Below are 27,594 nucleotides of genomic sequence, written 5' to 3' on the forward strand. Positions count from 1 at the left end.
GCGTACAGACATAAATTTAGGAACATGCAAAGACAAACAGGCCAGACGTATGTTGAATTTGCTAGGGAACAAGAAATGATGTTCGATAAGTGGTACAGATCACTGAAAGTTGACAAAGATTTTGTTCACCTTAGGGAAGTTGTCCTCCTAGAAGAATTCAAAAAGAGTCTTCCTTTTGGCATTAAATCTCACTTAGATGACCATAGAGTTACTGAAGTCAGTAAAGCAGCCATAGTAGCTGATGAATTTGAGGTCACACATAAGGGTAGTGGAGATAGGCCTCCTTTCAAGAATTATTGGAAAAAGAAAGGTAAAGGGTCATTTGAATCCCACAATAAACCTAGTGAGGGAAAATATGCAAGCAAGGATAAAGACACTAACAAGAATCAGGCTAGTGCGGGCACAGAATCAACCAAAAGGTCTGAGAGTCGTAGTTCCAAAATTTGTACTCATTGTCATAAATCGGGACATTTGAAAGAATCATGTTGGAAATTGGTTGGAATGCCAACCAAAACTAAGAAAGACATGGGTTTTGTCAAGCAAACAAGTGTTCCCTCGATGGAGTTTGTTCCATCAGAGCCCAATCAAGATGTTGAGAGTGTTTCTCTGGTATTTGCTGATAAAGTCAAACAGGTTGATGAAACTTTTAGAAGTTTTTTGCATGATGGTGAAGTATCCCCTTGTTCGACTGGTGCTGCTGGTAGGTCAGTGGTGATCCTTAGGGATACAGGGGCTGCACAGTCCCTGATGGTGCCAGGGGATTCGGCTCTTCCTCCGGAGAGTTCAGAGAATGCCAACGTCTTAGTTCAAGGTATTGGCCCAAATTTCATGTCGGTTCCTTTGCATAAGGTCGACTTAAAGTGTGACCTAGTTAGTGGTCCTGTGACTGTCGGTGTCGTTCCAGAATTACCCATGAAAGGTGTTGATTTCTTGTTAGGTAACGACTTGGCTGGAGATAAAGTTGTTGCATCTCCAGTGGTTTCGGAAAAGCCCGTTGAGGTAGCTGAAACTGAATTGTTGCAGGAAGATTTTCCTGGGATTTTCCCGGATTGTGTTGTTACTAGGTCTCAGACTCGTAGAGCTGAAAAGGATGATGCGGAATCTGCTGATGTAGAGGAGAGTACTGATGTCTGGTTAGCTGAAACCTTTTTCAAGGATTTGAATGGGGATAGTGTTGAAGGCTCTGTTGCTAACAATGATAGTTTGTTTAGTAAATCCTCCCTAGTACAGGCACAACAGGCAGACCCAGAATTAAAAAGCTTGTCACAGAAAGCATGTTCTGAGGCTGATGCTGATAAGGTTCCTGAGTGCTTTTATGTCAAAGATGACATTTTGATGAGGAAATGGAGACCTCCCCGGAGACCAGCTGATGAAGATTGGTGTATAATTCACCAGGTTGTAGTTCCTCCTTGTTACCACACAGATATTCTGAAAATGGCTCATGAGTTACCTATGGCAGGTCATGTCGGTATTCGGAAGACAGAAGATAGAATTATGAGGCATTTCTATTGGCCTAAGATGCACAAAGATGTTGTGCATTTCTGTAAGACATGTCACACATGTCAGATTATTGGTAAGGCACAGCCTTCTATCAAGCCTGCTCCATTGATACCCATTCCTGCATTTGATGAACCTTTTACTAGGGTTCTTGTTGATTGTGTCGGACCCTTACCCAGAACGAGGTCGGGTCACAGATTTCTCCTGACGATTATGGACTTGTCTACACGGTTTCCAGAGGCGATACCTTTGAGGAGTATCACTGCAAAGACAGTGGTGGAGGCGTTAGTGCAGTTTTTCACTAGGTATGGTCTGCCCAAGGAAATTCAATCTGATCAAGGGTCAAATTTCATGTCAGGAATATTTCAGCAAGTTATGAAGGAGTTGGGAATAAAGCAGATCAAGTCCTCTGCTTATCACCCACAGTCCCAAGGAGCGTTAGAACGCTATCATCAGACTTTGAAGACCATGATTAGGGCTTATTGTGAAGACTATCCCGATGACTGGGATAAAGGGATCTCATTCCTACTGTTTGCAACTAGGGATTCCCCGAATGAGTCCACAGGTTTCAGTCCATTTGAATTGGTCTATGGTCATGAGGTTAGGGGTCCCCTAAAGCTTATCAAAGAGAGGTTTATGGTTCAGGATGATGATGTAAACCTTCTAGACTATGTGTCAAAGTTTAGAGAAAGGCTCTCAAAAGCTTGTGATGTGGCTAAGGAACACTTGAAAGAGTCGCAGGGAAAAATGAAAACTCACGCTGACAAAAATGCAAAAGAGCGAAGTTTCAAGCCTGGAGACAAAGTGTTAGTGTTGTTGCCTTTGCAAGGTGAGCCCTTGAAAGCTAGGTTTAGTGGTCCCTACATAGTCAAAAAGAAATTGAATGATGTCAACTATGTGATCAGTACCCCTGATCGAAGAAAGTCTCAAAGAGTTTGTCATGTAAACATGTTAAAAGAATACTTTGAGCGAGAGGCTAGTCAGCCAATAGGTACAACACAGGTCAAAGAAGAAGAAAAACATGTAGATGTACATGAAGAAGAATGCTATGGAAAGACAGATAATGAATTGTCTTATACAGATGTATCTAAGAACGAACCATGTGGTATAAAGTTGTCTAACTCAGAGATGTTAGGAAATATGGATGAGGCATTAAAACACCTGCCTGAAGATCAGAGAAATGATATATCTGGCCTGTTAAGAGAATATGAGAATGTATGTAAAGACAAACCAGGTCGTACACCTTTAACTGTACATGATGTAGACGTAGGTGATGTAAGACCTATCAAACAGAATCCTTATAGGCTCAATCCAAGCAAGTTGGAAATGGTGAATAAGGAAATACAGTTTATGTTAGATAATGACATAATCGAACCGAGTCAGAGTAGTTGGAGTTCTCCCATTGTAATGGTTCCAAAGCCAGACGGCTCTCAGAGATTTTGCATTGATTACCGAAAGGTAAATGCAGTAACTAAGACTGACTCGTATCCAATTCCTAGGTTAGAAGATTGTATTGATAGGGTTGGAAATTCTGCCTATATCACAAAGATAGACTTGCTTAAAGGATATTGGCAAGTGCCACTGACTGACCGAGCCAAAGAGATATCAGCCTTTGTTACACCTGAAGGCTTGTTTCAATGCAAAGTCATGCCTTTTGGAATGAAAAATGCACCAGCAACCTTCCAAAGGTTGACAAATCAAGTGATTGCCGGACTTGACAATTGTGTCGTATACATAGACGACATCCTAGTATACAGTGATACTTGGAATGATCATCTGAATCATTTGCGAGCACTGTTTGACAGGCTGGACAAAGCCAATCTAGTAGTGAATCTGATGAAAAGTGAATTTGCCAAGGCAAAGGTCACATATCTTGGTCATGTGGTTGGTCAAGGGCAAGTGCTACCAAGAGAAGCCAAGATACAAGCTATCTTAGACTTCCCAATTCCCACAACTAAGAAAGAATTGCTCAGATTCTTAGGTATGAGTGGCTTCTACAGGAAATTTGTTCCAAATTTCAGTACAGTGGTTAGTCCTCTGACAAACCTGCTGAAGGCAAAAGTGAAGTATGTTTGGTCTGACGAATGTCAAAGATCATTTGAGAAATTAAAGGCCATTTTGGTGAATGAGCCTATTTTGGCAGCTCCAAACTTCACAAAGCCATTCAAAGTAGCAATTGATGCATGTGATGTTGGAGTAGGAGCAGTATTGCTCCAAGAAGACGAAGAAGGCATCGAAAAACCAGTGTGCTACTTCTCTAAGAAACTCAATCGATTTCAGAAGAAGTACTCAACTATTGAAAAAGAGGCCCTAAGTCTCGTACTAGCCCTTCAGCAGTTTGAGGTGTATCTAACCAATGGAGAGATTACAGTCTATACAGATCACAATCCTCTTGTGTTTTTGGAGAAATTCAAAACAAAGAATCAAAGACTGTATAGATGGAGCCTAATGCTCCAACCATTCCCTTTGAAAATTGTACACATAAAGGGAAAGAATAATGTAATTGCTGATGCTCTATCAAGAGTATAAAAAGTGAAATTATTCATGATTTTGACCAAGTGTGTCATTTGAAGAAAACATCTTTGATGTTCATTTATTTTAACATGTTCGTTAAGTACTATATCTTTGTACACGATAACTGTAAATGATTTATCAAGATGACTTTGAGCAGTTAAAAGAAAAAAAAGTAATCTTAAAGAAACCTTTACTACGGTAAAGCTTTCTTTTCCCCGGTGGGGGAGGTGTTATATATAAGAATAATTGTAGAAGAATTGTGAAAGCAGTTACATTAATCTATTAGTTATTTCCTCTTTAAGAATAGCCTAGAATGATCAAGTACATTCCACAGCATGTTTGTAAAGAACTTTCCAGAATGTCTTTTTATTATGCAGGCCTTGCCTATTTAAAGGCCAAGGAGTTTTATTGTTGAATAGGGAAAAGCCAAACAATAGAATTGTATTGGTAGTGGAAATGAATAGGCTTAGGTATTTTGTTTACCCATGTTGATTTCAATGAGGTCATTCAAGAATGTTTTAGAAATAAAGAAGCTTCCAGAAGAGTGAATTCTAGAAGCTTGTAGATTAGTTGAAATTTGAGAATGATCTAGAACACTTGTAATTAGTATAAAGCTGCAGATTTTTCAAGATCACCATCACATCATATGAGATCACTTCACCAGATCAGATCAGAGCAGTTTATGCCCACCATCAATGAACTGTTTGCAGTTATTTTGAGAGAGAAATTATCAGTTCTCATCGAGATCATCAACATCATCAACCTGTTCAATGAACACGCTTCAACCCATGGATTGCTGAAATTGACTGTTAATCATCATCAACATCGTCTTCACGGACATTTCAACTCGTTGCAGTGACTCTTATTATTCATCGGACTTCAACATCAGTTTCATCATCGCCATCATTGTGAATTTTCGCCAGTCAACTGGGATTTTTATCATTTGGATTATTACTTGGATATAGCATTATCACTTCGGGATTTTACATCGGACACTTCAAGAGATTTATGTAAGATCATTATTTGTTTTATTTATGTATAATTATTTCCTGTAATAAAAAAAAGGAAAATTAAAACTTTATATTTTTAAATCTAATTGTTATTTGTTGCAGTATCGTAACAATGGAAAGAGAAAATTCTGGGGGTTCTTTTGACAGTAAGGACAAATTTATATGATCATTTTAAATAAGTATTTAGGCTTAGAGATAAATTGCAAACCCTTATTTGTGTGTGTGTTGAGATTGCCATTTCCCCATGCATTTTCTATGGGAAAATGAAATGTCTGTTTTGCGCGATTTTTTTACTTTGTCGCAATTTCTCATTGTGATCTGGTGTCCAAATCTTTATAAAAATCATACCATCAGAATTAGAAAGAGCATAAAAAATCCTATTGGACTCTAATATGGACAAGTCTTTGGCATTATATTTATAACAGCTCTCGGACTGCTGTGTCAGTTGGTGATGGGTGCACTTTCAAAATTCTCTGCTAAATTCCACTGAAAATCTGCTATTTAGAGATATTTTTCACCACAAAACTTGCTTTGCCAGCCACTATTATCATTATGAGCATGTTCTGCCACCTTTGTTATGGATGTCGTCGGTTTATTTTATAGGAATTTGGACACCTCAAGCTGCTTCTCAACACTGTATAGCTGAGTAATGGCCTACATCAGCCCCACATGCTAATTTTTGTGTTATTACCAGTGGTAATGTGAATGCAATCCACTTCTCCAGATTTGGTAATGTACCATACTACTACTATACTACGAGTCTCCCTAACTTCTGCATAATGTTTGTGAGAATATAAGCAAATCTTTGAAAAAGTATCCTGATTTTTGAGGTGGGAATCTGCTTTTCTCATACCGATTGTTTGTATATCTATATCATACATGTATGTATGGATGGTGAAATTTGGTCTTTTGAGAATTTGACTGACCTCTGCCATTGTCATCGACATAGACTTTTAAGCTTCTAGCTTCATTTCAGATGTATGCCCCAGTCAGGATTCATTTTATGCATAACTAATATAAGCTGATTTATCCCAGTTATGCCTGCGAGTTGTAATTGAGCCCTCCACTCATTTACTAGACCTGTTGGTATTTAAAGGGGAAGTTCGCCCTGACAAAAAGTTTATTGTAAAAATAGCAGAAAAAATAATAAAAAATATTGACGAAGGTTTGAGAAAAATTCATCAAATAATTAAAAAGTTATTAGAATTTCAATTATTTGATTTGTGACGTCATATGCGAGCAGCATTCCTACATAGCGAATGGTAAAAAATCAATGAAATGTCATTTTCTCAGAAAATTAAAAATGGTTTTCACTGCACCTATTGTATATCAATAGACAAATCATTTCAAACCCGATCATGAATAGAAAACATAATTAAGTCATGAGGAACCATAACAACTTTGAAATTCATGCATTTTATATTACATAACACATGAAGCAGCTGCTCGTTTATGACATCACAAATCCAAAACTTTGAACTCCAATAACTTTCTTATTCTTTAACGGATTTTCCTCAAACCTTCACCAATATTTTTTCTGCTATTTTTACAACAAAGTTTTCTTCAGGGTGAACTTCCCCTTTAAGTACTCCCGACTACTGGACTATATGATAACTCATAACATGGGTAGACGTCCTTCTTCAACCATGACTCCATGGCCACAGCCAGTGATAATGGTTTTCTTTCTCATTATTAAGACAAGCCTGTTGCTAGTCAAGCCACTATTCAAGCAAGATATTTATCAAGAGTTTGAATTTCAGTCAACAGATGCCTCAAGCATTTCTCTGTGTCCTTGAGTAGATATGTCATTGACATGGAAATCAGGCACATTCTTGCTTCTTCTGACAAAACAGAAGCACATGAATTCAACAAAAGTTTTGAATCTTCATTCTGCTACGGCTAGTCACCTTGCTATTCTCCTTCTGAGCGGCCAAGTTGAGACAAATCCAGGACCTGCAGACGCATTCCCTGTGAGTTTTCTAACAGAAATGTCACGGACAATGACCATGCCCTCCTCTGTGACAACTGCAATATGTGGTGTCATATTGCATGCATTGGCATCACTGAGCAGTCATATGAAGTCCTTTCCAGGTTTACCAGTTTCTCTTGGGTTTGTGCTAAATGTGAAAGTGTTAATGTAGAATTAACAGCAACGATCAGTAAATCCGATCTCTTCACAAGTAATTGTTTTGAGTACTAGTGACACATCTAGTGACGCTTCATACCATCTGCAGACATCCACACCAACCTCAGGCCATGCGCCGAGGCTTCCACCTCGGCTTAACTTTTCACCCTCTAAAAACCGCAGAAAGAACTTGAAGGGTATGATAATCAACTGCAACGGCTGGAAAGCCCTGCCAAGTACGCTCAGTTCTAAGCCACAATCAATCATCACAAACCAGATGTAATTCTTGGCTGCGAATCCAAGCTTGATGAAGCAACTTCTACATTTAGTGTATTCTCACGTAACTACACGGTATTTAGAAAGGATCAAAATGAACATGGGGGTGGTGTTTTCATAGCAGTCCATGAGTCTCTCATATTATCCAGCTGCCCTGAATTTGACTCTCCAAGTGAAATCATTTGGTGTAATTTGCATTTCACAAATGCAAAGCCTCTTTTCATCGCAAGTTTCTATCGTCCTCCAACAAATGGAAGGCGGGATCTTGAGGAAATCCAACTCTCTATATCTAAGGTGGTTTCCAAACACAGGAGAAGTCATCCTAATATCATAATTTGAGGAGACTTCAACCTTCCGGATATTGACTGGGAATCCTGCATAATGAGCAGTATGAGCCATGCAAGCATCCACCAACTCTTGCACGACACCCTTTTGGAATTTTTGCTGGTACAACTTGTTATGGATGTAACTCGCCCTGCATCGGGTAACACCCTTGATCTTCTCCTGACATCTAACCCAAGCCTTATTACAAATGTACAAGTACTTCCAGGCATATCCGACCACAATCTTGTATCTTTTGTCTTCTCGGGTAACCCTAAGACAGGCCGCACCCCTTCCAGGAAGATTTACCAATTCCACAGAGTAGATGAGGAAGCCATCAAAGATGCTGTTGCAAAGTTATCTTCAGATTTCCTCCTTTCAAATCCAGAACTTGAATTTGTTGATGGGAACTGGAAGAAGATATCTGTCTTCCTCAAGAAATGCATGGAAGATCCGATACCATCCAAGTTCAGCAAGTCCTGAAGACACCTTCCATGGATAACCACTGACCTGAAAAGGAAAATGAGGAAACGGGACAGGCTCTTTAAGAAAGCCTGTAGGAGCCCTAGTAGGTTTAGATGGAAGGCCTACAGACAGCACCGAAATATGGTTGCTAAACTTGTTCACCAGGCACACCACAATTATGTGAACAACATCATAGGAGACGGCCCTGCCCTTTTCTTGCTTTACATCAACGACATCACTGCAAATATCCAGTCCAAGATGCGCTTCTTTGCAGACGACAGTGTGATATACCGAGATATCAACACAGCACATGATGTCTCCATCCTGCAGCAAGATCTTCAAACCCTATCAGATTCAAGCCTTGAAATAAGCGGGCGCTGAGCGCAAATTCGCGCTCATAAGCCATGCAACTGCGCCCATAAAGCCCCAAAATCATCAAAATTTTGACTGGGGTAGGAGAGAACTTTTCGGGTTTTTTTAGGTTCCAGTCTGTGCCTCAATGTCAGGAATCTGCCACTCGTTAAATCTTCATCCATATACATGTAACTGTGGTAAGTGCATAATTTCTGTTTTCTCAATTCATTTGGAGAAATATTTAGACCATAAATCATGCTAGTCCCATGAGTATGGTCAAATACACGGTAAGCCCCTGGTCTCCTGCCCACCGCACAGGCGAGCTCCCTGGGTTAGTGAATATCCAGCTTCAGGTTCCAAGATGCTGTAAGGCACTAGGAGCATGTTTTTACTTGAACTTCACCAATTTTATTGTAAATAGAATTCCAACAAACTTGTCTGCACCATCACCTTCTGTCACACTCACAGCACATCCCACCCCACTTAAGCTTGGAAGAGCTGCTTAAGGGTTTATTCCTTCAATTCAAGGAAGCTAAAAATTTGGAATTGTGTGTGTCCATTTCTTAACTACACAGTCTATGGCAGAGAAATGCTGAAATTGACCTAATTTCATTGATCTTCTTTTTTGCAGCCAATAATTGGATCTTTTTCAAAAATGTTACATTTCTGTCAGTCTGAACTGAACTTCTGAAGGTCATTTCTCTTCACATTCACAAAGAATAAGAAAAATAAATTTTTTCTCCAGACACCCTAACTAACTTATAATTTATAGCTATGGTACCGTTAACCCAGGGAGCTCCCGCCCGCTGTCTCGATCGGCCATTTTGTTACAATTCATAACAAAAATGCCCGATCGAGACGGGGGTAGGAGAGAACTTTTCGTTTTTGGAGTTTCCAGTCTGTGCTCAGATGTCAGAAAAACTGCCACTCGTTAGACAATCATCCATATAATCGTGGTAAGTGCTTGATTTCTGTTTTAACTATTTATTCAGAGAATTATTTTGACCATACTTCACGCTTGTCAGGTGAGTACATGTATGCCAAATTGCATGTACGATCCTGGGCTCCCGCCCGCGTAGCGGGTGGGAGTTCCCTGGGTTAGGGCTTACCGTGTATTTGACTGAGTTTTGACCATACTCACGTCACACACTAGACCAAAAGCTTCAGTCTCTGTATTTGGTTGTTCCGCTGAACTACGTTGGCTCCACTCACCATACATAGACTGAAGAGGTTGGGGGTCCGTGGCTACAGACAACGTATAGTGAACTAGCGTTTTATAGATCGCGATTTAAAACTGTTTTTTGAGCGAAATTTACTGTTTAATGATATGCATTATCAGGGAAATACAAATAATTTAAGTAATTGCATACCTTGGACCGGAGTTATTGAAAAAAAATCCACTGGATGATTGAGAAATCTGTCATCTAAGACAAGTCCTGACGGTTTTTCTTGCAAGTTGCCATCTTGAATGACGTCATTATCGTCAATGTCTCGATATATCGCGATTATAACTATTATCGTTTGTCTTCGTGAGTGTATCGTATCGTATTATTGCCTTGTAGGTGTGCTGGTGGAATGCAATATCGATATCACATTCGTATATTGTTGACGCCCTCTCCGTTCGTTTGTAAATATTTCATAGTTTGGCTGCCTTAATTTGGATCGATTAGCTGTGCTTTTCCCAACTAAACATCGGTAAAGTATAATTTTCATGCATTTTCATCTATATCGTTTTGAAGTATTTTAAAATTGAATAATTAAATATTTTTAATTTGTAGTTTACATATCCTTAGATTGTAACCTCGATCTCGATGTGTCATATAACCCCAAACTTTGGACTCTGGTCAGACAAAAGTGCTGGTGTTATAACAAATGGGAGCCCACACGGACACTTTACCGTCGGTGAATGGGGATTACAGTAAAATGTCAGAAATTGTTGAATAAATCCCCAGAAACGACGGTTATTCCTGTCTAGTCACACACTAGCGTGATTTATGTCTAAATATTTCTCCAAATGAATTGTGAAAACAGAAATAATGCACTTACCACGATTATAATTTCTCTCCTTCTAACCCAGTCTCGATCGGCCATTTTGTTACGATTCATAACAAAAAGCAAAACGGCCGATCGAGATGGGGGTAGGCCTAGAACTAGATTCAAGTAGGAGAGAAGTTGAGAACTTCGTTTTTTTGTCAATTTGAGGTTCCAGTCTGTGCCCAGATGTCAGGAAATCTGCCACTTGTTATAACTTCATCCATATGAATGAATGAATGAATCTTTATTTCGTTTCAAATCCGATAACAAACAACAACAACAGTAAATCAATGTGATACAAGCAAATAGCAAAGAACAAAAAGTAAATATTACAGGATAATATACATAATACATATAATATACTTGTAACACTAGGGACAGTGATTTTCGGTTTCAAAAAATGGCCTTTTTATTTTGAGGGAAAATGCGTTTTCCGTGATTTTCCGTTTGAAATGCCACTTTCCGTTTCAAAAGGCCTTTTCTGTGAATTCCGTCCATTTTCCGCGATCGCGGAAAATCACTGTCCCTATAACACCCATGAGAATAGATGGAAATGAAACGTGGTGACCTAATGTACTAAATAGCTTAGCTTGTGGACCATAGGCCACCAGAATATTAAAAACTTACATTAGCAATCGTATAAAACATCATAGAACAAGCAAACAAAAAATTGTAGTAACCAAGGTACAGATATACATATTTACAAAAGATACACTAAAAAGTAACAGAAAATGAAATGCAGAATGCAAACAAATCCTATAAGACCTAAACTATAAGAATCTAAAATTCAAAAAGAAGAAAGAAAAGAAGAAAAAAAGAAAATAGGCAGAGCTCTATTTTTGCATATATAATTGTGGAAAGAATACAATTTATAAAATTAGACAAGATATAACAAGCAGGCATTCGTTTACTGATCTAAGTATTTCTTAAGCAAATCGGTCTTTAACTTGTTTCTAAAAACACTGAGGCTAACTGATTGCTTCAAAGAAGAAGGGAGTTCCATAATTTTGGCCCAGTATAAACAAATGTATTTAGCCGAAAACTAGTTTTGACTAATGGCAAGTGGAGAAAAGAAACTTGTCTTGTATAGTAAGAATGGATTTGGTCATTTCTAACACATAATGAATAAAGGGCAAGAGGAAGTTTTCTTTTATTTAATTAATACATAATGCAACCGAGGTTGAGATCAAATATATCATGTAAATTAAGAAACTTGTTTTCATGAAACAAAATATTAGTGTGATATCGTGAACTAACTCCACATACTAGTCTAATTACCCTTTTCTGCACTTTTAATAACCCAGCCAAATGAACTTTAGCAGCGTTACCCCAGGCAAGGATGCAATAATTCAAGTAAGGCAAAATGAGAGTTGAGTACAACACACCCATGGGTTCATATCGTCTCGCGAGTGAAGGATTATCAGTCATACGCACGCGACACACCACTACACTTCGAAAATACAGTGGGCTTTTGCCCACATAAAATATTTTGTTTAAATAAACATTCCACATCCTGCTATGACACTTACCGAATCATTTAGATCCTTCCGTGACTTCTCCTTGAAGTTTCTTTCTAAAAATATGTATATTTTCTTGATCTTTAGTGAAGATTTTACGGAGATAGAAATCAGTCAGCGTTGATATCAATTTTCTCCTGAAGAGGGCGCGCGATTTATATTCATATCAAAGACACGACAAGGGAAAGAATAGGCACCTACACTATTTTACACGCATATCGACGCAAGGCATTACGCAAAGTCCGTGAAGTGTCCAATCTTTTCATTGTATAGACTTTGGTACACCCACATCTCTATGGGTACACCGTATACGTATTATTGACGTTCGTCAAAGCTTGTACTGCTGGTTTCTTTCCAGGCACGTATATTATTTTCATTTTTTTTTATCAGTCATCTTTTTAAATTAATGCAAATGAATGTTATCATCACCAATAATAATCATTAATTATGTTTTTTGAAGGCATTTCATTAATTGGTGCCCATAATTAGTAAATTAATCATGAGGATTGCGCATTCAAAGAATTTAGATACAGTTATAAAATTACCGAGGAGCTGAATCAAGGTTGTGAAATTATTAGCGCCACCAACGGGCTTCCTTGTATTTCCGTGGAAGAGACAAGCGAAGTCACTTTCGAGGCCGAGGTAAGCAAAATGTGCTTTTTTTTATCGGATTATTATTTTATTATTATTTTATATTAAAAAAACTCTTGCTACTTACCGGCAAGAGCCCCGGTGCGTAGCGAGAAGGAGCTTCGGCAAATATTACTTCAGCAATGAAGCGATGTTTGCCGACTACTTCGAAATCCAGGGTCAAACACAGTCTATTGTACGAGGTTAGATACTAACCTCGTACAATGTGTGAGTGAGTACAACATGCATAAATTATGTTTTGGGAATATACTCTTCAATGAATTAATGACTCCTGAATTTCTGGAAAGTAGTTTACATAAATGAGATATGTGAACTTTCCAATTCAGCTTACTATCAATGTGTACCCCAAGGAATTTTGTACTCAATACTTCAGTAATCTGAACATCATTAATTTTAATATTATCTGGCAAATGTTGCTGTTGTACTTGTAGGGTATTACTGAATAACATGTAGGCCTACGGTAGTTTGTTTTAACAAGATTTAAGGAAAGCCTGTTAGCAATGATCCATTCGTTAACAGAAATCAATTCTGAATTGATATAATCGTGGTAAGTGCATAATTTCTGTTTTCACAATTCATTTGGAGAAACATTTAGACCACAAATCACGCTAGTCTTGTGAGTATGGTCAAATACACGGTAAGCCCCTGGGCTCCCGCCCGCTGCTCGGGCGGGAGCTCCCTGGATTTACGGTACGGTACCGTACCGTAACGGGTAGGCCTACTTACATCATCTTGTTGCACACAGGTGGGAGAAAAAACTTCTTATTCTCTTCGATCCATTGGTTTATTTTTATGATCTCAATTTGATTCACAGACATCATTTTTCTTTATCTTTCCTTTCCAGTTCAATAAGTAATAAAAGAGAACACGGTCGTGGTCATATACCGTGAAAACCGGGTCATATGATCATCGATGTGTGCGATAAATTGATTGATCTTTACTAACGTAGCTATCTAGCGACCAACAGCGAGATCGATAACGGAGGAATAAGTTACCGAATGGAAAAAAGAAGTCTATCGTGTTTTCAGAATAGCAAATCATAAAATAAAAATAATAATAATAATAATAATAGACAGTTCTTGTATAGCGCATAACACATTATAAATAACGTCTCTATGCGCTTCCAAAGGACTTGGATATTATTACCCTGGCTTTAGCCCCGCAGCCTTTTACAGCGCTGTGGCATTTCAAGGAATAAATTCCTGCCAGGTACCCATTCACCTCACCTGGGTTGAGTGCAGCACAATGTGGATAAATGTCTTGCTGAAGGAAACTACGCCATGTATTTAATTAATATATTTAATTTCGTCACTCCTCACACAAAAATAGTTTCATTTTACATGAGGTTGATATTGATCATTTCGGAAGAGTTTTTTTTTTAAATGACAATAACAGTTAGTAGTGACTTTCTTGTTTTATTGTTTTGGATTAAGATATAGCCTGTATCTATGCGCTTTTCACCGAAACCCAAAGATATTTTGATACCTGGCAACAAAGTATTACTATTTATGTATTTTTCTTGACTATAGGGGAACTTGATTCTTGGAGAAATCCATGAAAATATTTACATGTACGATCAGGGCAGGACCGTCGCTAAAAGGGGGTGTGGGGTGCGATACCCCTCCCCCCTCCACTAATTTGGATATCGTCGGTAAATCAGCGCTGCCGTCGGGAAAAATGGAAAAAAAAAGAGCGACTAAAGGGAAAAAAAGAAGGGAGAAAAGAGAAAAGGAAAAAGAGAAAGAGAAAAAATTGAAAAATGGAAAGAAAGGAAATTAAGGGGATAGAGAGGGAGGGAGGGAAGTAAGGAAGGAAGGAAGGAAGGAAGGAAAGAAAAAAAAAATTTTCGCAATGTGATCGTGGGAAGCTCTCTGTAGGCTACCGACAATGATTAGAAAGTCACAGTTTAAGGTCGAAATCTAAAAAAGTTCATCTCGCGCTTCGCGCTCGCATCATAATTTTATAAAAATTTTGCTGAAAATGTTGTTTTCCTCAGAATATCCAAAATTTCCGCTCGCGCTTCGCACTCGCATTAAGATACACAGATTGTTAAATTGAATATACATCTCTGAGATTGTTCTTTATATATATATATATATATATATGTATATATAAGAAACGTGTGAAAATGTTAAGTTTTAAGTCAAAACATCAAAAGTTCCCAACTCGCGCTTCTGTACCGACAATGATAAGAATGTCCCAGTTAAAAGTCTAAATATAAAAAATTTGAAAAAATCAGCTCGCACTTCGAGCTAGCATCATATATTTAGTGAAAATATTATCTACATTTCCCCTAAAATATCTAAAAATTTCCACTGCTTCACACTCGCTTTGAGATACACAGCTTGTTCAGATGCACTGATGCGGAATTTAGGTTTGTTCTTTAAAAAGTGTGAAAGAGTTAAGTTATCAGGTCAAAGTATCAAGAGTTGTCAGCTCATACTTACCGACAGTGAACCATTTTCCTTCATGTTTGACAATTCTTGAAATGTTCCATTTCGGGATAGTGAATCAGAATTTCAGCTCGCGCTTCGCGCTCGCATTTATTGAATAACACATCTTGTTCAATTACAGATGACGAAACAGAGTTTGTTTTAAATTCTGTTTCTGTTTGTGGTAACTCCCGTAGCAGACTCGGCAGGACAGCATTTTGCTGGTAAACGCCAAGCTGGTATATAACCAATTACCTATGAAACATTTTACGTCTAGATTAATCAGTCATAGTATCAACCTGTACAAATATGGAAAATGTTTAGTTTTCCGAGTCAAAACTATCCCAAAATTTTCAAATCGCGCTTAGCGCTGGCATTATATGTTTAACGTGTTTAATAAGATACAGATCTTGTTCAATTACCGATGCAGAAACCGAGTGTGTTTTGATATATGTAAAAATGATTAGTTTTCAAGTCAAATATATATTTTAAAAAAATAGCTCGCGATCCGCGCTCGCATTGATGTTTATTGAGATACACAGTTTGTTCGAGAACAGATGCAGAAACTAAGTTTGTTTTAATGTAAAATATATAAAAATGTACAAAATTTTCTGCTCGCGCTTCGCGTTCGCATCATTCAGTGATACCCTTCCTATTAAAAAAAAAACGGAATGTCCGATTTCAAATCTAATTTTGATAAGATAACCATCATGTAAATGATTGCAAAAAGTGTTGAAAGTGTCAAATTTTAGGTTGTAAAAAAAATCAGTTCACGCTCGCAACAGTTGCTTTGTTCTATATGCCGACATTCTTCATGGTTACATTGCTTTGAATGTTTTGTTTTTAGTTCTAAATCTGAAGAAAACTTCACCTCGTATACTGTGTTCCCTTATTGAAAATATGTTTAAACAGTGGCAGTTTTCAGGTCCAATATCTTTAAAAATTTCAGCTCGCGCTTTGCCCTCGGTCTATTTGATTAGTGAGCAATGTTTTATATTCATGAGTCACTGCAAACAATTGTCAAACAACAACATGTCCTTTTTCAGAAAGGTTAATTAAAAGTATCAGCTCGCGCGCACATGAATTGCTGTATATGCATATTATTCATGCAAAAAGTGCTTAAAATGTCCAGTTTTCTAGTCGGAAATCAAAATTTAAAGCGCATCAATATTATTGTTTGGTTGATATATCTTTCCTCTTTATGTTTACAATCGAGTTCTCAGGTCGAAATATACAATTATTTAGCTAGCACTTCGCGCTCGCATTGAGAGAAATGCATTCTTTCATGGATCTCCTCGAACAGTCTTTATAATAATAATAATAATAGGCATTTATATAGTGCCATCTATCTAAAAATATTTTATTCCGAGGCGCATTGTTATTATTATTACCCCGGCTTTAGCTCGAGCTGATTACAAAAACTACTCACAATGTACAATTTTCATGGCTAAATATATAAAATATCCAAAAATTTGAGCTCGCCCTTCGCGCTCACGTGGTAATTTATATGCCACATGAAATATTTTATGTTGCTTCTAAAAATGAAAGTTTAGTTAGGACTGACCCCATATTAAAGAAAAAGAAAATCAGATTTCAGCGGCCGCGACGGGAAAATGTTGATGAAAATACCCCCCCCCCCCATCGATAATAGCTGTAACTGATCCTGGGTATAAACGAAAGAAAATGTGACTAAGGAGAATGTCGAACACTCCCAAGATTCATGGTTGCCGGACGTCGGTAGTCGCTATACCGATATTTGACGGTAATCAGGTCCTCCATCCCCCCCCACTGGGAAATGCAAAGCGACGTCCCTCCTGTGTACGATCATGATGTTATCACCATAAATAAAAGCGTGAAGGGGGGGGGGGGGGGCTGAATCAGCTCCTATCTCGGCCGTCGATCTCGCGATTTCGACAAAGATTGGCACACGCATTACTCATGGCATAATCTACAAAACTGTAAGATCAAATCCTGCAAGAAATTTCATTGCTAATTGATTCTGCTAATTTATGTGTAAAATCAAAATTTTGCCCTAATTATCTAAATGTTTCCCCTTGAATGCTAATTTTTGGTTCACAAACTCTTTATAGGAATCTGATTAAATGTATTTTATGAAATCACATTTATTTTTTTATGTATTTCATTGTTTTCTTTTCTATGTTTTTTTACTTGTTTTTTATTATTTTTATTGACGGGGACTTTTTTTACCATAAACAAGATGAAATTGATTTATTTTAATCATTAAAAGGAAAGATATGAATTTTGACTAAAAAACTTTTGCACTGAAATTTGTACACAAATTCTCGATTTTGGGTTTGCATGCACTTGTGAAATGTTGTGTTATCTCGGAACCACGTACCCGTTGGTCACAATTTTCTCGTTGCACGAGACTTGGAAGTAAAAAGTCAGCGAGCGACGCAGTCAAACAATTTTGCGCGCCGGACTTATATCGCAAAAAATGTCGAGGGGGGTGACTGTATCAGCCTCCTCAAGTCTTATTAGGGTCAAGGGCCCAGTCACCTAAGTAACCATTATAATGGTAACTGCCATCCAACGGTAACTTGCATGGAAGCCTTGATTTTGATTGGCTGTTGACCAGCGTTATGCATGGTAGTTACCCGATTGGAATATAGTAACTTTTATGCAACGGGGCCAAGTTCTCCATAGTCTGCAGGCACAGACTCTTGATTTTCACAATTCGCAAGTACACAATGCTTGAGTCTGAAGTATTGAGACTAGATTCACTATACGTGGCTGGCTATATACTCTAGACCCGTTATTGGTTAAAGTATAAAATATGAGTCTGTGCTCGCAGACTAGTCGGCCGCCGCAGGGTGTTTTCAGACCACCGTCCATGTTCTTGTTAGTTGTGACATTCTCAATGACAAACTAGCTTTGGTTCCTTGAGTACTGCTGTGCAAACCCTTCACTCGTGTAAAGGGTCTGAATTGCAGCCTACTCATGCCTTGTGTACTGAAGGCCCTATTGCAGCAAGTTTTGTATGTACTAGTAGTGGAGACACACTTGTCGATCAAGGTTTCAATCAGGGTCTGTGCCTGCAGACTACATTATAATCATGAGTCGAGGAATATATTTTTATATTATAATATATAGACTTAAATTTTCTAAAAATATTGTATACACCAAATGAAAAATATCATAGATTTCATTCCCTCAGAGAAATACCTTATTTTTTTTTTGCAATAATCATTCATCCCGTCTACGTGTAATGGCGTAATGAATATGAGTCAGTGTATTGTACTTTGACGTCCAAACCTAAAATTTATTAAGTCTTCACGATTTTGTTTGTCCTTTTGAAGACATTGTACTCTGGGTACAATGGTCCGCTAACTGCGCGACATCTTTACGGTCACGCTAATGGTCGCTAGAATTAGCCCAATACATGCTGCACATACAAAATTATAAGCGCCTCCCCTACATGCGACCGACGAGGTGGCCGAGTGGTTAAGGCGATGGACTGCTAATCCATTGTGCTCTGCACGCGTGGGTTCGAATCCCATCCTCGTCGCCAACTTTTTTTTTCGTTTATAATATACAGCGCGTTCCCCAAAATGTCCCTCTGATATGCGGCTAAAGTACTTCCAAAAATAAAAATCATTCTCAATGCATGATTTTCATCATCCTCATCTACGAACCTCGTCATCTATAAATCCCTCAAATTTCCAGTTGCTAAGAAATTGGTATTGGCATTGGTATTTATTTTCCATATCACAATGTTAAAAACAATACAAGGCAAATGTATGTACATAATAAAATCAAAAGTATAGTGAGATGGCTGGATAAACCAACTCAGCTTTGTTATAACAAAACTGTTCTTCCCTGGGGTCCAGAGTACATACACCGTGTGAAAAACCCGGGGGCCACTTACATTGACGAGTGGATACCATGCGCGACCAAAAAACACGTAAAAAGGATGTCTTTTACACGATAGGGCACGTTACGTACGTAACGTGATAAGGGTGTCAAAAACACAAAAATGATGAAAAAAGGGTATCTATTTCACTAGGAAAATTACGTGTTTAGGGTCGAATTTGCGGGGATGATAAAACAAAATTAAAATGTTTTATAAAGGATGTCCTTTTAGCCCCAACACTTCGTGTTTAGAGACCGATTTGCGCGAGGCGTAGAAGGTGGGGTCGTACTGAAGCCGGCGACCGAAGGACCCGTAATTATAAAACATTCCTGTACTTGTTTAGGGGTTCATTTCAGGGAATATTTGCCAAGAGTATCGTTTTGTTTCCAATACTTGTTAAGGGTAGGGTTTCACTCGCCAATACTTGTTAAGGGGTGCATTTTCAGAATATGGAAATTACGTGTTTAGGGTGCTTTTCGAGACCCCATGGTCGCGCATGGTATCCACTCGTGAATGGAAGTGGCCCCCCGGCCGGCCCGGCCCCCCCCCCCCTTTCGCGGTCTTTTCCTGCCTTGGAGACCCCCGGCTCCAGAACCGATACCCCCTATCTCAGGTGAGCTCTCATTCCAACCTCCCCCCCCCCCTTCATCTCAGTGAAGCTGTCATTACAATAGAGGTTCCCTGCAATGTCATGAAAGAGGAACAATGGCATACAAAACCATGAAAACCGTGACAATGACTTTTCATAGTCTGATGCACAGGTTTTTAATGTAGTGTACGTCCTCCAATGTGACTGCTTGTGGGAACCCGCGGCCTCGATATAAGGAAATATTTAATGAGATCTCATAACTCAATGTAGTCATATAAGAAACAGAAAATAATAGTAAAGTATCACGAAATAAATGTTTGTTATAATGGTATGTCCTGTTGGGGTCCACCCGCCAGTCATAAGGACCACTGGTCATAATACCCGCTAGTTATAAGGACCGCTAGTCATAATAGTCATAAGGGTCGCTATTCATAAGGGGCTTTGTTCATAGAGGTCGCAAGTCATAATCAACGATGGAGATCGCCATTCATAATCAAACAAGAGGGTCGCTAGTCATAATAAAGGAAGAGGGTCGCCAGTCATAAGGAGGAAAAGGGTTCGTTGATCATAAGGGTCGCCATTCATAATAGTGGATGAGGGTCGCCAGTCATAATAGTACAAGGGGTTCGCCAGTCATAATGGTAGATGAGGGTCGCTATTCATAATAGTAGAAAGGGTTCGCCAGTCATAATAATGGATGAGGGTCGCCAGTCATAATATTAGAAGGGGTTCGCCAGTCATAATGGTAGATGAGGGTCGCTAGTCATAATAGCAGATGGGGTTCGCCAGTCATAATAATGGATGAGGGTCGCCAGTCATAATATTAGAAGGGGTTCGCCAGTCATAATGGCAGATGAGGTTCGCTAGTCATAATAGTAGATGGGGTTCGCCAGTCATAATAGTGGATGAGGGTCGCTATTCATAATAGTAGAAAGGGTTCGCCAGTCATAATAATGGATGAGGGTCGCCAGTCATAATAGTAGAAGGGGTTTGCCAGTCATAATGGTAGATGAGGGTCGCTATTCATAAGAGTAGAGAGGGTTCGCCAGTCATAATAATGGATGAGGGTCGCCAGTCATAATAATGGATGAGGGTCGCCAGTCATAATAGTAGATGGGGTTCGCCAGTCATAATAATGGATGAGGGTCGCCAGTCATAATAATGGATGAGGGTCGCCAGTCATAATGGCAGATGAGGTTCGCTAGTCATAATAGTAGATGGGGTTCGCCAGTCATAATAGTGGATGAGGGTCGCTATTCATAAGAGTAGAGAGGGTTCGCCAGTCATAATAATGGATGAGGGTCGCCAGTCATAATAGTAGAAGGGGTTCGCCAGACATAATGGTAGATGAGGGTCGCTAGTCATAATAGTAGATGGGGTTCTCCAGTCATAATAACGGATGAGGGTCGCCAGTCATAATAGTAGATGGGGTTCGCCAGTCATAATAATGGATGAGGGTCGCCAGTCATAATAATGGATGAGGGTCGCCAGTCATAATGGTAGATGAGGGTCGCTAGTCATAAGAGTAGAAGGGGTTCGCCAGTCATAATGGTAGATGAGGGTCGCCAGTCATAATAGTAGAAGGGGTTCGCCAGTCATAATGGTAGATGAGGGTCGCTAGTCATAATAGTAGATGGGGTTCGCCAGTCATAATGGTAGATGAGGGTCGCTAGTCATAATAGTAGATGGGGTTCTCCAGTCATAATAACGGATGAGGGTCGCCAGTCATAATAGTAGATGGGGTTCGCCAGTCATAATAATGGATGAGGGTCGCCAGTCATAATAATGGATGAGGGTCGCCAGTCATAATGGTAGATGAGGGTCGCTATTCATAATAATGGATGAGGGTCGCCAGTCATAATAATGGATGAGGGTCGCCAGTCATAATAGCAGATGGGGTTCGCCAGTCATAATAATGGATGAGGGTCGCCAGTCATAATATTAGAAGGGGTTCGCCAGTCATAATGGCAGATGAGGGTCGCCAGTCATAATAATGGATGAGGGTCGCCAGTCATAATAGTAGAAGGGGTTCGCCAGTCATAATGGCAGATGAGGTTCGCTAGTCATAATAGTAGATGGGGTTCGCCAGTCATAATAGTGGATGAGGGTCGCTATTCATAAGAGTAGAGAGGGTTCGCCAGTCATAATAATGGATGAGGGTCGCCAGTCATAATAGTAGAAGGGGTTCGCCAGTCATAATGGCAGATGAGGGTCGCCAGTCATAATAATGGATGAGGGTCGCCAGTCATAATAGTAGAAGGGGTTCGCCAGTCATAATGGCAGATGAGGTTCGCTAGTCATAATAGTAGATGGGGTTCGCCAGTCATAATAGTGGATGAGGGTCGCTATTCATAAGAGTAGAGAGGGTTCGCCAGTCATAATAATGGATGAGGGTCGCCAGTCATAATAGTAGAAGGGGTTCGCCAGTCATAATGGTAGATGAGGGTCGCTAGTCATAATAGTAGATGGGGTTCTCCAGTCATAATAACGGATGAGGGTCGCCAGTCATAATAATGGATGAGGGTCGCCAGTCATAATAGTAGATGGGGTTCGCCAGTCATAATAGTGGATGAGGGTCGCTATTCATAAGAGTAGAGAGGGTTCGCCAGTCATAATAATGGATGAGGGTCGCCAGTCATAATAGTAGAAGGGGTTCGCCAGTCATAATGGTAGATGAGGGTCGCTAGTCATAATAGTAGATGGGGTTCTCCAGTCATAATAACGGATGAGGGTCGCCAGTCATAATAATGGATGAGGGTCGCCAGTCATAATGGTAGATGAGGGTCGCTAGTCATAATAGTAGATGGGGTTCTCCAGTCATAATAACGGATGAGGGTCGCCAGTCATAATAATGGATGAGGGTCGCCAGTCATAATGGTAGATGAGGGTCGCTAGTCATAAGAGTAGAAGGGGTTCGCCAGTCATAATGGTAGATGAGGGTCGCCAGTCATAATAGTAGAAGGGGTTCGCCAGTCATAATAGTAGATGGGGTTCGCCAGTCATAATAATGGATGAGGGTCGCCAGTCAAAATAATGGATGAGGGTCGCCAGTCATAATAGTAGAAGGGGTTCGCCAGTCATAATGGCAGATGAGGTTCGCTAGTCATAAAAGTAGATGGGGTTCGCCAGTCATAATAGTGGATGAGGGTCGCTATTCATAATAGTAGAAAGGGTTCGCCAGTCATAATAATGGATGAGGGTCGCCAGTCATAATGGTAGATGAGGGTCGCTATTCATAAGAGTAGAGAGGGTTCGCCAGTCATAATAATGGATGAGGGTCGCCAGTCATAATAATGGATGAGGGTCGCCAGTCATAATAGTAGAAGGGGTTCGCCAGTCATAATGGTAGATGAGGGTCGCTAGTCATAATAGTAGATGGGGTTCTCCAGTCATAATAATGGATGAGGGTCGCCAGTCATAATAATGGATGAGGGTCGCCAGTCATAATATTAGAAGGGGTTCGCCAGTCATAATGGTAGATGAGGGTCGCTAGTCATAATAGTAGATGGGGTTCGCCAGTCATAATAATGGATGAGGGTCGCCAGTCATAATAATGGATGAGGGTCGCCAGTCATAATAGTAGAAGGGGTTCGCCAGTCATAATGGTAGATGAGGGTCGCTATTCATAATAGTAGATGGGGTTCGCCAGTCATAATAATGGATGAGGATCTCCAGTCATAATAGTACATTGTAAAAAATGAGGTGCTAATTTAGCGCTTACAGTGCTTGTATAGTGACTGCACTGGGAGTGTTGATTTTCTAGTTTAAATGTGAACTAGAAAATCAGCACTACTAGTGCAGTCACTATACAAGCACTGTAAGTGCTGAATTAGCAATTCATTTTTCCAGTGTAGTAGGGGTTTGCTAGTCATAATAGTAGATGAGGGTCGCTAGTCTTATTAGTAGAAGAGGGTCGCTAGCCATGATAGTGGAAGTGGTTCGCCTGTCAGTAGAAGGGAACTTTGCTACATAATAGCTGAGGTGGGCGCAAAGCGTGAGAACACAAAAACGGTGATTTTCAAGCCTAATATGTATTATGTTGTAGTTCAAAAAGGGTATTTAATTTCGAATAAGAGCACATTTTTATTTTGAAAAATGGGATTTTTTTTAAATCATAACCAGCAGGAGCTATTAAAAATGACACCCTTTAAAAAGATAAATTATCTCATGTTATTGACATTACTTTTGTGACCATCCTGAAATGTTTTATGTTGGACTTCAAGAACAGTATTTAGTTTTGAAAAAAGAGCACATTTCATTTTGCCAAAAGGCTTTTTACTTTTGAAAAAGGGCATTTTTTTTTTACCTACGGCGATTTTTTTTCATCATAACCAGCAGAAGTTGTTAGAAATGACACCCTCCCCTAAAAAAAATCAAATTATCTTTAGGCGAAAAGGTGTAGATTGTGAATAATTCCAATAACAAGGAAATCTTCTTTGAATATATGCATTTAAGATAGTGTTGACATAAACCTGTACGACAGTATTTTCTAAAAGCCTTTTTTTCAATAGTTGTTTTTTTTTTTCACAGAAAAATGTCTTTTCTATCTATATTATACTTTTTTTAGTTGATGTTGAATATGATATGAGCATGAAATTATTCCTTCATATTATATATTTCATTTTTTGAAAAGGAAAAAACCCAAATATTTATTGTTTACAGGACACTCATTTTGTAAAGGATTTGGAAGAAAACATATTAAAGGAGTGGGAGGAAGGTTTTTTTTCTCATATAAATCATCTAATGCAATGCTATATTATTTGATAAAAACATACAACTTGTTATTAAGAGAGTAAAATGCGATACTGATGGAAACTATGTTGCTTATTTCATTGATATCATTGTATGGGCAAAATGACCCAAAAGTTTTTAGATGTATAGAAAATATCTTATTGGACTATGATGATCATAAAATCCTATGTGGTGATTGGAACCTGGTCCAAAGTTTTGAGTCAGTGAGTTAATTTAGTTGATCCATGGCGTCAGTTAAATCCAAATTCAAAATGTTATACTTGGAGACAGTCCACACCATTGAAGCAAAGTAGAAAACATTATTTTTTGATATCTTCAGATATTATTTCTTTGGTTAGAAAATGTGATATTGATTTAGGATATCGTACCGATCACACAATGATCAGTTTAGAGATTGTGTTAGATAAATGTTTTTACAGTATCTTGATATTGATTGTCTTCATGGTAAAGCTTTTGAAACTGTTAGAAAAGAGAAACTCAGATTTATTATTGAATATCAGTTGTTTTGTTTATACACTGTTCATAGGCGGATCTAGGGGGCCCAGCCCCCCCCCCCCCCACCCCCCATTGGCGGAGCAAAAAAAAGTAAAAGGGGGAAGAAAGAAAGAAAGAAAGAAAAGAAAGAAAGAAAGAAAGAAAGAAAAAGAAGGGAAAAGAGAGGAGAAAAAGAAGGGGAAACACAAGAAGAGGAAGACGAGTGAATAAAATAAGATGAGGGGAAGCCTAGGAAAATGATTTTTAAAATCCTTAATGTCACTATAAAAAAATCGCTTGCGCTTCGCGCTCGCATTGCATGTTAGGTGATTTACATATCAATATGGAGATTGAAATATCAAAATTTGAAGTCAACATAGAAAACATATTTCAGCTCAGAAATCGTACTTTCATTATTTTGTTTGATTTACTTAAAAAGTGCTCTGCAAAACTTTTTGTTTTATGGTCTGAATTTTTAAAAATTTCGGCTCGCGATTCGCGCTCGCATTGATTGTTGAAAATCTATCAACTCACGCATCTTCTTCATAAATCATAAATACAAAAGTGCTTTAAATGTACAGTTTTCAGGCCATAATATTAATAGATTTCACGCTCTCACATTAGGCTTATTAGGTTAATAAATAAGATATTAATTTAAGAATCAAATTGTCCCTTTTTCAGAATGCAATATCGACAAGTTTTATCTTGCGCTTAGGAAGAGAAATAAGAAGATATAGTCATAATTTTCATATGATGACATAATGCTCTTGGAATGTCCTGGTCCTATGTCAAAACTCAAAGTAATAATAATGAAACTTTTGAATGAAATTAAAATAATGAAACTCTTTTTTTTTAATGTCATCCATACCCACCTCACAATTTTTCCTACAAAGTGCTTGAAATACAGAGCTTAAATTGACCCTTTACAGATCGGAATATCAAATGTTTTAAGCTCCTGCTTCGCGCTCACTTTATCGTTTTTAACGATGAAAAAAGGTATTTAGAATGCCCATTCAGATTCTAGGTCTAAATCTGAAACACGCGCGCGTTTATTCAGATACGCAGCTTGTTCTCTGTATAAATCATTATCCAGTTTTAATCCTGTGCTCGCGCTTTGCGCTCGCAATATCAATGTAGAAAGATATTCAATTAAGGGGGTATCTCACTGGGCTTGAAACTAGTTCGCGACTACAAATTTTGCTAGTTGCAGAGACGTCTCCGCGACATCTCTGAGACGTCTCATGAAAATTACAGAGTCTCCGAGGAGTCGCAAGAAGATTAAACATGTTTAATATTTTTGGAGACTGTTTCTAGTCTCCGCGACGTCTCCGAGAAGTCTCCATCAGTTGCTGCGACGTCTCGGAGACTAATGATATCCGCGACTGCTGAGACGTCGCCGCGATGTCTCCGCGATGTCTCAGAGACGTCTCAGAGACATCGCGAAGACCTGCTGGAGACCAAAAAAATTATGATACATTGCGGAGACGTCTCCGCGACACTTCTTCACACTGTTTGACCCACTTCAGAAACCACGTGACTGAACGCGTGCTGATATCCCTCCTCCTGCTCCAAGTCAGGTGTATGATCTTTCAAACGTTCCATCGAGACGTCTCCTTGGTGAGAGCGCAAGCCATTTTTGTCTCCGAGACGTCTCCGCGACTGCAGCGACTGATAAGTTGGAGACTGTCGCGGCGACGTCTCCGTTGGTGAGATAGGACTTTACTCATCCTTTTCACGATTTACAAAACATGAATGGAGTGTCCCGTTTTTAGGTGTAGACAGCGGCGTAACAGGGGTCGGTGGCCAAGGGGGGGGAGGGGGGGGGGCAAGAGCCAAAAATTTCCCGGTCATATCATGGTATAAACAGGCGCAATGGTGTAATTAGGCGACGATTTCGAAAGGGCAAGACATTGTGTATCAGGCAGAATTTATCTTTTAAAAAAAAGTTGCGAGAGAGCGATGCGTGCGAGCGAGCAAAAATTTTGACATTTTTAATACAAAAATCCAATTTTGTGATAGATTTTGACATGATATCCAGAGAATATATTTCACTCTTCTCTCTTTCCATCCCTTTTTTGTGATCTGTACGCCACTGTTAACAGGATTATTTGCGGCAGTAGCGTGCAGAGTAAACAAAACAAAAATCAAGGGGCGCAGTATGGCGCATGTGCTAAAAAGCTGCTTAATATAAGTCCCGAGCGAGCGAAGCGAGAAAAAATCACCTTTTCATGAGAATCTAACTTTGAGATATCTTTTTTTACATGGTAAAACTTTTGGGGACCATGGCCCAACCCTTCCATACTCATATACGGCAGTGCTATGCGGTTGGGGTCTGGGGCGGAGCCCCCGGAACTTCTTGATCTCAAAGCCATTTAAACCTCGCAGATTGCCGCTATTTAATCAAATTGCGGGTATATACAGAATATAGCTTTTACACAACACATTTATTCAACCCAGTTGAACCAAATATTTTGAGGGGGCAAAACATAGCAATGTGGGGGGGGGGAGTCCCCAGCGAGCTGGAAAAAAATTGCCTATTGAAATCAAATTCTAATTATGTGATAGATTTCTCCATTATATTCAGCAAATAACACATTTCATTGTTTCCATTCATTTCATTATACGTTGTCTCCCATAAATTCTTTTATTTCCTCTTGGGTGTTGAACCAAGACCCCCCCCCCGCGCCTGTACGCCAGTGATTGAACGTA

General features: G+C 39.1%; 1 protein-coding gene and 1 non-coding gene across 2 annotated transcripts in view; one reads left to right on the plus strand and one right to left on the minus strand.

Annotated features, from left to right (window-relative positions):
* LOC121419131 (3-hydroxyanthranilate 3,4-dioxygenase-like) overlaps positions 1 to 13,728 on the minus strand; it is a 34,582-nt gene extending 20,854 nt beyond the window's left edge. Inside the window, exon 1 of the mRNA XM_041613451.1 lies at positions 13,491 to 13,728. Within this exon, the coding sequence (XP_041469385.1) occupies positions 13,491 to 13,585 (95 nt within the window). The 5' untranslated portion in view covers positions 13,586 to 13,728. The remainder of the gene's footprint in view (positions 1 to 13,490) is intronic.
* Positions 13,729 to 18,643: 4,915 nt separating this feature from the next.
* On the plus strand, positions 18,644 to 18,725 carry TRNAS-GCU. Its single transcript has one exon. It is a non-coding gene; the product is annotated as a tRNA-Ser (tRNA).
* Positions 18,726 to 27,594: the final 8,869 nt, after the last annotated feature.

The sequence above is a fragment of the Lytechinus variegatus genome, chromosome 7 (assembly GCF_018143015.1).
Source record: "Lytechinus variegatus isolate NC3 chromosome 7, Lvar_3.0, whole genome shotgun sequence".
Taxonomy (NCBI): domain Eukaryota; kingdom Metazoa; phylum Echinodermata; class Echinoidea; order Temnopleuroida; family Toxopneustidae; genus Lytechinus; species Lytechinus variegatus.